At 39.5% G+C, this 13617-nt stretch overlaps 1 protein-coding gene across 1 annotated transcript in view; it reads left to right on the top strand.

The window, feature by feature from the left end:
- The window catches only part of NAA16 (N(alpha)-acetyltransferase 16, NatA auxiliary subunit), a 27358-nt gene continuing 13741 nt past the window's right edge, over positions 1–13617 (top strand). Inside the window, exons 1-11 of the mRNA XM_015811069.1 lie at positions 1–62; positions 702–806; positions 1552–1709; positions 2713–2847; positions 4304–4457; positions 5322–5441; positions 7325–7420; positions 9345–9451; positions 11049–11121; positions 11285–11454; positions 12929–13081. Of these exons, the coding sequence (XP_015666555.1) occupies positions 26–62; positions 702–806; positions 1552–1709; positions 2713–2847; positions 4304–4457; positions 5322–5441; positions 7325–7420; positions 9345–9451; positions 11049–11121; positions 11285–11454; positions 12929–13081 (1308 nt within the window). The 5' untranslated portion in view covers positions 1–25. The remainder of the gene's footprint in view (positions 63–701; positions 807–1551; positions 1710–2712; positions 2848–4303; positions 4458–5321; positions 5442–7324; positions 7421–9344; positions 9452–11048; positions 11122–11284; positions 11455–12928; positions 13082–13617) is intronic.

Below are 13617 nucleotides of genomic sequence, written 5' to 3' on the forward strand. Positions count from 1 at the left end.
CAAAAATGGACTCAAATTCTGTAAGATGATCCTCTCCAATCCAAAGTTCGCTGAACATGGAGGTAGGTTTGAAATGCCAGTTACTTTATTTCCTTAAAACGGTGCAGTGAACCTTTGTTGACTAAGAGGCCATTGCCTCACAGATAGTTTATGGATGTCATATTTGGGAAAATCCAACTTTTACCTCTGTAGTTCCTGAAAGCATATTTAAGGTGTGTCTCTTGATTCAGTATTCAAAAGGTTGACCCTCTTTCTTTTTCACTTACCTATGTTTTATTAATTTTCTAATTTTGCAATCAAATACTTAATAAACAACGTGTTGTCTGGGTCCATTAGTAATTTAGTGATCTATATTAACTTCTTCATTCTAGATCCAATATTATACCATCCGATGTTTTCTCTCTTCTTCCGGTGGCACCTGTTTTCCCACACTGGGCAAACACAATCCTTATTGTTATTAATAGATACACAATTGAATATCAACATCTTCGTTACATTTTTCTCATAACATCAATCATGTCAGCTTAAAATATCTTTTCTAACCAAAAGGTATCTTAATTGCGTTTGCACTTAACTATCTATACGTTCAATCGGTATTCTGTTTTTGCTTTTTTTTTTTTTTAATTTTAATTTCCCATCAGGGTTCAAAACGTCTCTTATCGTTTATAATTTCAAAAGTAAGACCCTCTTTCTTTTTCCAGAGACGCTGGCAATGAAAGGGCTGACGTTGAATTGCTTAGGGAAAAAAGAAGACGCGTACGAATTTGTCCGTAAAGGACTACGTAACGATGTCAAAAGTCACGTGTGTATCCTTTGAAATTGTGCATCTGTTAGCAGGTCTCGCTCTCAAACTTCATTCTGAAATGTGCCAGTGTCTTGTCCACACAAAATGAATTAAAGTGATTATTATTATTATTTTTAGACTACTCTGCCTTATCAAATTGGGGACGAGAAGGGACCCTCCCTAATTTCTTGGACTGTAAAGGCGGGGTGGGGGGAAGAGATACAGGTAATCCTCAACTTAACGACCTCAGATTGAGCCAAACATTTCTGTTGCTCAGTGAAACGTTCATTAAGTGTGTTTCGCTCCATTTTATGACCTTTCTTTCTTAAGTGAATCCCTGCAGCGATTAAGTTAGTAACAAAATTGTTAAGTGGATCTGGCTTCCCCCCCATTGATTTTGCTTGTCATAAGGTCGCCAAAGGGGATCACGTGATCCAAGGATAAATATGAGTCGGTTATCAAGTGTCTGGATTTTGATCACGTCACCCTGGGGATGCCGTTAACGGTTGTGAGTGTGAGAAACGGTCATGTCACTTTTTTCAGTGCCATTGTAACTTTGAACGGTCCCTAAACAAACTGTTGTAAATGGAGGACTACATGCCTCTGTTTGCCCTTACAGAGTTAAGTTAGAGCTACTACTTGGGTGTGCTTCTCGTCTGGACTACGTCCCAGGGCAGACCCCCAAATCCGTGATAAACGAGTCGCGCTAAGGTTGGCATAATTTGCCTTCAGCAAACAGGATCTGCCCGTTTCCTTAACTCTGTTAGGTTGGCATGTTTATGGACTCTTGCAGCGCTCCGATAAAAAATACGACGAAGCGATTAAGTGCTATCGAAATGCTCTGAAGCTAGATAAAGACAACCTGCAGATCCTCAGAGACCTTTCGCTGCTGCAGATCCAGATGAGAGATCTCGAAGGATACAGAGTAAGTGCTTATGTTTCATCAATCAATCAATCATTGCCTCACTTAAATCCATTTGTGTGCAGCACTTAATCACTCATTGAAATGCTAAATGGATTTGTAGAGCAGATAGATAGATAGATAGATAGATAGATAGATAGATAGATAGATAGATAGATAGATAGATAGATAGATAGATAGATAGATAGATAGATGTAGGTAGGTAGGTAGGTAGGTAGGTAGGTAGGTAGGTAGAAAAATGGATGGATGGACGGACAGACAGACATAGATAGAGGTAGGTAGGTAGGTACGTAGGTAGAAAAATGGATGGATGGATGGACGGATAGATACAGTAGATTAGATGATAGATAGATAGATAGATAGATAGATAGATAGATAGATAGATAGATAGATAGATAGATAGATAGATAGATAGATAGATAGATAGATAGATAGATAGATGATAGATAGATAGATAGATAGATAGATAGAGGTAGGTAGGTAGGTAGGTAGGTAGGTAGGTAGAAAAATGGATGGATGGACGGACGGACGGACAGACAGACATAGATAGAGGTAGGTAGGTAGGTAGGTAGAAGGATGGATGGACGGATAGATACAGTAGATTAGATAGATAGATAGATAGATAGATAGATAGATAGATAGATAGATAGATAGATAGATAGATAGATAGATAGTAGGTAGGTAGGTAGGTAGATAGATAGATAGATAGATAGATGATAGATAGATAGATGTAGGTAGGTAGGTAGATGTAGATAGGTAGGTAGGTAGATAGATAGATAGATAGATAGATAGATAGATAGATAGATAGATAGATAGATAGATAGATAGATAGATAGTTAGTTAAAACTAATCATCTAAAACCCCGAGTTTATTTCTGAGACAGCTTTTCTTTGACTTTTCTATTTCTGATGGCTTTGATCCTTCGTATCATTGATTTTAAATCTTTCATTAAGAATGTGCCTTGTTTAGAATGCTGTTTTTAGCTGTGTTTGTTATTTCTTTGAAGGAAACCAGATATCAATTACTTCAGCTCCGACCCACGCAGAGAGCCTCGTGGATCGGCTATGCAATCGCATATCATTTGCTAAAAGATTACGACATGGCCTTAAAGTTGTTAGAAGAATTTAGGAAAACCCAACAGGTAAGATTTTATTCAGAGAAGGCTCGTCCTAATGTCCGCGGATAAGAATTTTGAGTAGCTGCATTTCTCCGTGAGAGTGACTCTCTCCTATTCTATTTAAAAATCACATCACCAAAGCCTGAAGGGAAATAAAGTGCAGCTTTTAAAATGAAATGCTGCTGCTTTTAATTAATAATTAACTTTTGCTTCAGTTCGTTGAAATCGGCTGCACATCATAAGGTGGTATGCATTTTAAGTTTAAAAAAAAACCAAACACAAACAAACCAGTGTTTTCCATAAAACGATTTTGTTCCTCAAAAGCGAATTGTTACCTTTGTCCAGACCAACTTGGAATAGATTCCTTAAATTAATTCGACCAAATTATTAATATTTGATTTTACTTATGTTTTTAAATTTGTAGTTTTTTGGGGATTAGTGTTTTATCTGGTTGTTAGCCGCCCTGAGTCCGGAAGGAGAAGGGCGGGATATAAATTAAATTAATAAATAAAATAAATAAATAAATGTTGTATAATTTACAATGCAAACTTACATATCCACCACTGAATTCAGTGGATCTTCATTCGAAATTAAAGATCTGTTCATTAATTTCAAAGGGATAGTAGAAACTAGAAAGAGTACAGAGAAGAGCAACAAAGATGATCAGGGGACTGGAGGCTAAAACATATGAAGAACAGTTGCAGGAATTGGGTATGTCTAGAAGGACTAGGGGTGATGTGATAGCAGTCTTCCAATATTTGGGGGGCTGCCACGAAGAAGAGGGGGTCAATCTATTTTCCAAAGCCCCAGAAGGCAAGACAAGAAACAATGGATGGAAACTAATCAAGGAGAGAAGCAATCTAGAATTAAGGAGAAACTTCCTAACAGTTAGAACAATTAACCAGTGGAACAGCTTGCCACCAGAAGTTGTGAATGCTCCAACACTGAAAGTTTTTAAGAAGTGACTGGACAACCCATTTGTCTAAAATGGTAGAGGGTCTCTTGATTCAGCAATGGGTTGGACTAGAAGACCTCCAAGGTCCCTCCCGACTCTGTATTCCGGTATTCTGTTATTTGTTATTTTTTACACTCAGAGGCACTGTCCTTATGCTCTCTTTTTAGTAAGTTTTCAGGTATATAAACAGTTTATCAAAGGAAAAAGTCAAAAGTCTATCCCAACCACATTTTAGAATGTAGGCTAATATGAGCAGAAATATATTATAAAGTTGGCCTAGCCATTATCACTTGAAACAACCTTTTCTAATGCTGACGTTGCCCATATATCAAAAGCGACAAAAGTCCAGCGGAATAAAAGAAATTGTCCAATCAAATTATCTACTCTGAATTGTTTCAACTGCAGACTTTTCCTAAACTTAACGTTTTCTGGCCTTTTTATTCATTTGCAAAAAAAAAAAGACAAGACTTTTGATGTAGTAACGCTACCCAACCAATTATCAAATCTATTGGGGTTGTTTTTCAGGTCCCCCCAAACAAAATAGACTACGAATATAGCGAATTAATATTGTATCAGAACCAAGTGATGAGAGAAGCGGATCTCTTTCAAGAATCTTTGGACCACATAGAGACTTACGAAAGGCAAATCTGCGACAAACTCATGATAGACGAAATTAAAGGTAATTTAATTTTTGTAAGCCTCTTAATTATCCTTCATTTTTCCATAGCCCTGTTTCTTTTCTTAACGGAACTTTAAACCGGAGGTTTTCCCCAATCAGCCATCGCTTTATATAAAACTGGAATTTAAATAGTATAATTTTTCTCATTTGAAAGGTGCTGGGGTTTTTTTCCCCCTCCCCAAAAGCAACAGAACTTTCCTGGTGGTTTTTTTTTTTCTTCTTTGAAAACGTTTCGCTTCTCCTCCCAGAAGCTTCTTCAGTTGCACTGGGTTGAAACTTTTGGGATGAAAAGCAAAATTAGCATTGATACTAAATTGGCGCCAGATAAGGGTAAACGGAATTCAAGAGGGATTGGGTTTGGACCATTTATGAGAATGTAATATACTCTGGGTTTATTATTAAACCCTGACTGCTCTTGAGAAGGCCAGATCCTGAAGTTGAAACTCAAGTACTTTGGCCACCTAACGAGAAGGAAGGACTCCCTGGAGAAGAGCCAGATGCTGGGAAAGATGGAGGGCAAGAGAAGAAGGGGACGACAGAGAAGGAGGTGGCTGGATGAAGTCCCTGAAGCAGGAGGTGTAAGCTTCAATGGACTCCAGAAGATGGTAGAGGACAGGAAGGCCTGGAGGAACGTGGTCCATGGGGTCGCGATGGGTGGGACCCGACTTCGCAACTAACAACAATATACTCCCCCACCACCACCCCGGACATACCCGGGGTACACCAGATGGATATCGGAATTAACTATGCTGTTATTGTTTTCGAAGCCAGTGTAAGAATTGACCCTTTTCAGCGTCCAAAGCTTTTCCATTTTTACTTTATTTATTTATTTTAAAGTCAGGTGTGATTATATTATTGCTGCAGGGGAAATGTTGCTGAATTTGGGACGACTGGAAGAAGCGGCCGAGATCTACCAAGAACTTATTGATCGGAACGCAGAATGTTGGAGTTACTACGAAGGCCTGGAAAAAGCTCTGCAGCCACGTACGAGAAGGAATTGTACATTTTGCTTCCAGCAATTTAAGGGGGTGGGGGCTTTGAAAAAAATATGGTGTCTTACATTTTGGAGAAATATAGGTTGTCCTCGACTTACACCCGAAATTTAAGTGAGTTTTTGTCCCATTTTAAGAAGAGACTGGACAGCCATTTGTCAGAAAGGGTATAGGGTTTCCTGGCTGAGCAGGGGGTTGGACTAGAAGACCTCCAAGGTCCCTTCCAACTCTGTTGTTTTGGATTCTGACACCCAGACACCCCAAACAAGTGAATCTCTTACCTTGCTTGTCAGAAGGTCGCAAAAGGGGATCACGTGACCCTGGGGCACTGGACTAGATGACCTCCAAGGTCCCTTCCAACTCTGTTATTCTGGATTCTGACACCCAGACACCCCAAACAAGTGAATCTCTTACCTTGCTTGTCAGAAGGTCGCAAAATGGGATCACGTGACCCTGGGGCACTGCGACCGTCATAAATATGAGTCAGTTGCCGAGCGTCTGAATTTTGATCCTGTGATCTTGAGCACGCACCAGTGGTTGTAAGTGTGAATAACGGTCATAAGGTCACTCTTTGCAGTGGTGTAACTTTGAACAGTTGTAGGTGAGGACGGTCTGCGGATATTCGTTGCAGTCTCTCTAAGCTTAAACTGTGGGTTGCATTGTGGCGTTTGATTGCAACGCCTCTGCAAGATGTTATTTGAAAATGATACCTCCTTGTCTGAACACGAGATATTTAACTATTTCAGTGGTTTGTCATTCCTGAAAACAGCCTACCCAATTCGGTATTACTTCTAGTAATTTCAAACTGCTCTATGGGAGGGAATTCTATGCTCTGTGTTTATTTGGAATTTTTTTAAAAAAAAAACATATTAAATTATAATTTGAGTTAAAAAGGATACGTTGAGCCGTATCCAAATTTAAATGAGGGGAAAATGGGATGGGACGCTAATTGCTGGGGAGAACAGTTCACACAACGAAACTCTGTTGTTTGACGACGTGGGTTGTGAGTTGTAAAATGACTTGTAGAAAGGAAACAAAAATACTTGATTTATTGCTTGCACGAATATAGACTCACGTTTTCTGCTCGCAGGAAAACATCAGGCAAGTGAAATAGAATACAGTAGTGGCCAAAATTGTGGAAACCTTTTGGGAAAAGTGTACAGTAGAAATGCCACCTTTGGTTAAGTTTCCACCCATTTTTCTTCTAATTTCTTTATAACTCTAGCCTTGTTCACTTAATAATACCATTTTACATCGCTTTCTGGGCGACCAGTCAACTCTTTGCACCACGACTTTAATTTTATTACATTTCACAAGCTCACTCAATGAAAGAACACCAAAAAACCCAACTAACTTGATAGCGATCACATAACACACTGACAAATGTCCTCCTCTCAGCTTCAATACATGACATCAATCACTAGATCCTACTGTGATCTGATTGGCTCATGGCCAAAACAAGATGACACCCGATTGGCTCTCTAAACACTCATGCTCATTGGCTGCAATCAGATGAAGGAAAGCTACCCGAGATCAACCTAAACAAGTTGTGCTTCCTTTTTCTGGTTATTTGGCTATCACTTTTCACAGAATACAGTACAGATAATGGAACAAACTTTGTTGCATTACATTCTCGATTAAATTATCTTTCCATTGATATATAATTTTATGGTACTACTCCCAAAAAAAGGGGTGTTATTAGCCATCAAACCTCAAATGTACACATTTCCCAAAAGGTTTCCACAATTTTGGCCACTACTGTAATTGGATTTTGCTCAGCATAATAACACAGTGTTCTACATTGCTGCTTGTTCCTGAACCGTGTGACTTTCAAGGCGTAACAACTCCAATTTTACATTTGTCATCCATCCATAGATTCTTTAGAAGAGAGGCTAGAAACGTATGAAGAAATAAGCAAGCGACATCCCCGGGCTGTTTCTCCTAAAAGGCTACCTTTAAACTTTGTCACAGGTAACGTTGTTGCTTTTCTGTATGTAGTACGGCTCTACGATACTTAAAAAGTTTTGGCTGGTATTTTTTTTTCCACTTCCATTTCCTCTGCAATGGAAAATTCGTCTTTGGTGTGTGTGTGTGTGTGTTTTTTTCCTATATATATATATATATTATTTTGTTTAGGCACAGCCATGAATCAAAAAGCAATTTTCAGACACGAAGCATTCCGGCATAAGAAAAACCTCGTGGGCTTTTAAGAAAAGCTCCGTGTAGCTGGATTTTATTCAGATCCAATAACCTGTAACGGTTGTTGCTGTGGTTAATTTGGGGATATTGATCATTTAATCGGAAACACTCAGCTAGCTCTTTGCAACCAACACGAGTGATGAGTTTGGAGGCTTTGCTCACCTGCCAGAAAGATACCCAAAAGTATTTTTTTTTGTTGTTGTTATTTATTTGTATCCCGCCTGTAGTATTTTTACAAATAACCCAAGGCAGCAGACATTCCTCCTCCTATTTTCCCCAAAACAACTCTGTGAGATGAGTTTGGTTGAGAGAAAGTGACTGGCCCAAGGTCACCTAGCTGGTTTTCATGCCTAAGGCGGGACTAGAACTCACAGTCTCTTGGTGATTGGCCCAAAGTCACCCATCCAGATTTCATGTCTAAGGCAGGATTAGAATTCACCGTCTCCTGGTGATTGGTCCAAGGTCACCCAACTGGCTTTCCTGCCTAAGGCGGGACTAGAACTCACAGTCTCCTGGTGATTGGCCCAAAGTCACCCATCCAGATTTCCTGCCTAAGGCAGGACTAGAATTCACCGTCTCCTGGTGATTGGTCCAAGGTCACCCAACTGACTTTCCTGCCTAAGGCGGGACTAGAACTCACCGTCTCCTGGTGATTGGCCCAAAGTCACCCATCCAGATTTCCTGCCTAAGGCAGGACTAGAACTCACAGTCTCCTGGTGATTGCTTAGGTTGATATCAGGTAGCTTTCCTTCATCTGATTGTAGCCAATCAGCATGAGTGTTTAGAGAGCCAACCGGGTGTCATCTCGTTTTGGCCATGAGCCAATCAGATCACAGTAGGATTCGGTTCTTGATATCATGTATTGAAGCTGAGAGGAGGACGTTTGTCAGTGTGTACGTGATCGCTATCAAGTTGGTTGGTTTTTTTGGTGTTCTTTCATTTAGTGAGGTTGTAAAACGTAATAAAATTAAAGTCATGGTGCAATGAGTTGGCTGGCTGCCCAGAAAGCGATGTAAAATAGTCTTATTAAGTGAACAAGGCTACAGTTATAAAGAAATTAGAAGAAAAATGGGTGGAAATTTAACCAAAGGTGGCATTTCTACTGTACACTTTTCCCAAAAGGTTTTCCCAATTTTGGCCACTAATTATAAAAACATTGACTCCATCACTTTCTAAATTGAAATTGCAAAGTAAGATTGTTCCTCAAAACTATGATAGCTTGCATACAAACCAGCCATACGCGGGGGGAAAAAACGAGTATCTGATTCTTACACATATTTAGGTATTTTCTGTATAATTCTATATAATCGCAATCGATTTTGCATTTGATGTATTCCAGCATCTAATATTAGCCGCTAGTTTTAATTAGGTGATGTAGTGACTGAACACCTTGTGACTGTTGTTAATTCCATCCAGAGATGCAGTAGCAAACTCTCATGTACTGTACCTTATGGGTTTTGAGAACGAATTTCTCCCCAGCAATCTAAAAAAAAACCAGGTTGCGTAACTGCAATCTACATATATTATACAAAGTGACCCAATTTCCACAACATTTTTCTAGAAAAATGCAAACTTACAGTATGAACTTCTCAAAATAGTTTTTTTTTTAATATTGTCATCTTTGAAATTTTTTCATACTTTTATGCAAAATGAACGTAGAGTTCTTGTGATATAATCGATATGTTTTTGCTTCTAGGTGAAAAATTTAGAGAACTGTTGGATAAATTCCTACGGGTTAATTTCAGTAAAGGTTGTCCACCTCTGTTTACTACTTTGAAATCTTTGTATTACAGCACAGAAAAGGTCAGTTTTCTTACAAACCTAGCATGCACACGTGCACGCACACACACGCGCACGCTAATACATATATGGATATATAAAAGAGCATTTATTTATTTTACAAACCATTTAACAATAATTGTTACTCTCTGGCAATATCTGTTGGATGGAACCAGTGGGGAAGTGGGTTCTTGTTGGGAAAAAAATAAATAAGCCAGATTATACCACTCAGTGTATCTTCAAGAAAAAAATATGGATACACTAAGTCCCACAATGGAAGAATCAATAAAGCTGGCAGAGAGGATCAAATTCATTGCTTTGATTAAATAAAAGAATACATTCCATGTTGTTTCAACTTGGAAACCACGTTTAGATTCTATGCTTGAGATAGAAAAACAGTGAAATTCTGATTTTGGGATTTGCTATTTAGATAAATGTGTTATTCTAGAAATGGTTACTAGAGACGAAATATGCAAAAGTAGAAAGTTGAGGCTGTAATGTTAATATCTTCATTCTACCGTGCTGAAAATATTTGAAAGTCAATGCTTTTTTTTTAACCCCATACTTCTCTCTCCCCCTTTTCTCCCTCTCCCCCTTTCCCATTATCTTCATTTTTAACTTGTATTTTGTATTTGATAAGCTTAATGAAATTTTAAGGGGAGGAAAAAACGAAAATACCCAACATTTTATTTGGAAAATAACTAGGGTTGCTGCGGGAAGAGACTCTAGATGGCAGCAAAGAGAGGCAGGCAACTCTATTGCCATCTAGTGGTTTTCCAAGGAAATGTTTTCAAGAATGTACAGTAGTGCAGGAGTTATCAACCTCTGGGCTTTTTGCAACCGGGCCACGGAAACGGCATTCGAACACGCACGCACATCCTCACTTGCACGAGCAGCGGGCGAGCATGTGCACACGCACTCCATTTGTGTGAGTGGTGGGTGCACATGCAGACTGCAAATGGAGCTGTGCGCACACGCTTGCTAGCTACTCGTGCGGAACCATCCCCTCTTCTCCCCTCCCCCTTCCCCCCCCCAGTTGGGGAACTCTGCAGTAGTGGGAGTTGTACAAAAAGCTCTTAACATTCTAACACAGTGGTTCTCAACCTGTGGGTCGGGACCCCATTTGGGGTCGATCGACCATTTCACGGGGGTCGCCAAGCAAGGCTGTCCGCCATTTTTTTGTCCGCCATTTTTTCCCCCTTTTCTGGTGGGTGCCTTACCTCCCTTGGGCTGGGCCAGCTGGTGGTCGGCCTGCTCCGTCTCTGCCGCTTGCCAGCTACGCCTCGGCCGGCGCAGGGGGCGGAACCACGCATGCACGGCGCTCCCAGGCAGGGAAAGTCCTCGACTTACGACCGGTTGGGTAGTCCTCGACTTACGACTGGTTTAGTCCTCGCCTTACAACCGGTTTAGTCCTCGCCTTATGACCGGTTTAGTCCTCGATTTACGACCGGTTGGGGTCGCGGCATTAAAAAGGTTGAGAACCACTGTTCTAACAAGTAAGACATCGCAATGTTACTTGTTTGTTGAGTGATGTGCTTTACATAGCGAACGAATGAACATTAATTGAGGCAGTGACCACAGGAGTGCATTTTCACACAAACATCTAAACTCTCATTTGTAGATTTCAGCCATCCAGGAGCTCGTGATTGGTTACGAAGCTTCTTTGAAGACCTGCCACATGTTCAGTCCAGATGGTAAGCTTCAGAGCTGAGGAACAGAGCTGAAATAACAAAGTTTAATGAGTGTAATCTGGGCTGGTATATCTTCACAGGGGGAATCTGTTTTTTGAGAACCCAGCATTTTGATGATACATACTTCTAGGTTCAAGTGTTGGCAAATGTTCTGTGTGTGTTGCAGAAAATGGAGAGCAAGAACCGCCGACGACGCTGCTTTGGGTTCGTTATTTCCTTGCCCAGCACTTTGACAAGCTTGCCCAATTTTCCTTGGCATTGGATTACATTAATTCTGCTGTGACCAGTACTCCGACGTTAATAGAGTTGTTCTATTTGAAAGCCAAAATTTATAAGGTAATTGCACTTCCTTAAACACCTCGTATTCGGAATATGTCTTCGTTGCGTATATATTTCGTAATGCAACTGAAGACAAAGCTAGATAGTGAAGAGCAGGATGATTTGACCTGTAGAATAACTAGAGTAGAGTAGAGTAGAGTAGAGTAAAGTAGAAGAAAAGAGAAAAGAAGAGAGAAGAGAAGTATGGAATGGAATGGAATGGAATGGAATGGAATGGAATGGAATGGAAGTAGAATGAAATGGAAGTAGAATTAGAATGGAAGTAGAATTAGTATAGAAGTAGAGTAGAGCAGTATGTAGTAGACTAGAACAGGATAGAATAGAATCTTTATTGATTAAGTCATTTGACCTTGTAGAAAATATTTATGGGTTGTTACCAAAACACAAATGTGAATTCAGGGACTTTCTCCCAAGATGGCTGCTGCACAGTAAGAGCTTTTTTTCCCTCTTACCGACAATCTGCTGATTTTACTACCAAAGATGGTTTTTTGGCAGTGCTGCTCCCTTGTTTTGAATGGGAGCGTGTAGGAATGACCCAAGACGATTTTGGATAATGGTGGACCCAGTTGGGAAGGGGGTAGGTCTTGAGGATTCCAATTCCCTCTGGAAGCGATCAACAAGTTAACCGGGCATATACACTTTCCTGTCATCAGTTTCGTTTTCTTAAGCATGCCTGGGTATTAACTTCCACTTTTTGAATTTATTGTTTTCATTTTTGCTTTTGGTTTTTAAAAAAATTGATCAGCTGTTGAATGCTGATTTACAGATGTCAATTCAGAGCAGAACATGATGTTAGAGTGCCAGTGCCTCTGAACCGGTAACATTAGGAAGAAAGAAAATTAGGATTAAGCTTTTATACCACTTGCTGTTCTTGAGAAAATCTAGGTTAGCTCTAATGCTCTGCAATTACAGATGTGATTTGTCAGCCGTGACAGTTTTCCAATTATGATCTTTTTTTTATTTTTTATCAGTATACTAGCTGTACCCGGCCACGCGTTGCTGTGGCTCAGTCTGGTTAAATGGAAAAGAAAGAAAAGAGAAAGCGCACGTTTGTAATATGTTTAATTTCACAATGCTTGTGGGTATGCTTTTACGTCCAACAGATGGCGCTGTTTTTCAAAAAAAAGCATGTTTTTACCTGTCACAGGTGTGACATCTATATAATAGTAGGTATATAAAAACGCGCGCATATTCGAATGCAACGTTGTGTCAAAATTTCAAAGCAATCAGTGAAGAACTTTCAGAGATTTAAGATTTTGAACATTTACATTTTTATTTATATAGAAGATTCCGAGTTTATTTTTCACACAATGAAATAGGATAGAGATGGCTGTCATTTTATCCTTCCAATATTTCGAGCAAAGGAGATTTTTTTTTTTAAAAAAAAAAACATGCTACCTTTTCAGACTCGGCCTGGTGCACTTGTTATTGAATGAAAATGAAATGAAAAACAGATTCTCTTGCCCCCTAGCATGTAGGCAACCTGAAGGAAGCTGCCAAGTGGATGGATGAGGCCCAGTCCTTGGATACGGCGGACAGATTTATCAATTCCAAGTGTGCGAAGTATATCCTGCGAGCAAATATGGTCAAGGATGCTGAGGAGATGTGTTCCAAGTTCACACGGGTAAAAGAAAAATAATGATATTATCACAAAAGGGTAATAGAAGTAAATCTTGGTTTTCCTTTTTCTTTTTTTTAAAGAACGCATCTGTCGTTATATACTTTTTTACCGCGTCATCTCAAATACACTTTTGATATATTTACAGATGCCTGTTAAGTATAAAATGGCGCTGTTTTTTTTTTAAATTGAGTCTAACTAGAAGTAGTGATACATTTCTAGGAAGAACACATTTCTTCATGTGTTAAGAAAGAAAGAGAGAGAGAGAAAGAAAAGAAAAAGAAAGAAAGGAAAGAAAGAAAGAAAGAAAGAAAGATGGAGTTGTAAATATAATGAAAATGTATTGGAGTGATTGCTGTGATAGGAAGGTAGGGAGGGAGGAAGAAATGGAGGAAGGAAGATGGAAGGAAGGAAGAAATGGAAGGAGGGAGGAAGGAAGGAGGAAAGGGAAAGAAAGAAAGAAAGAAAGAAAGAGAAAGAAAGAGAAAGAAAGAAAGAAAGATGGAGTTGTAAATATAATGAGGATAATGTATTGGAGTGAT

This window comes from Protobothrops mucrosquamatus, unplaced genomic scaffold, assembly GCF_001527695.2.
Source record: "Protobothrops mucrosquamatus isolate PMUCROS unplaced genomic scaffold, P.Mucros_1.0 scaffold28, whole genome shotgun sequence".
In the NCBI taxonomy this organism is placed as follows: domain Eukaryota; kingdom Metazoa; phylum Chordata; class Lepidosauria; order Squamata; family Viperidae; genus Protobothrops; species Protobothrops mucrosquamatus.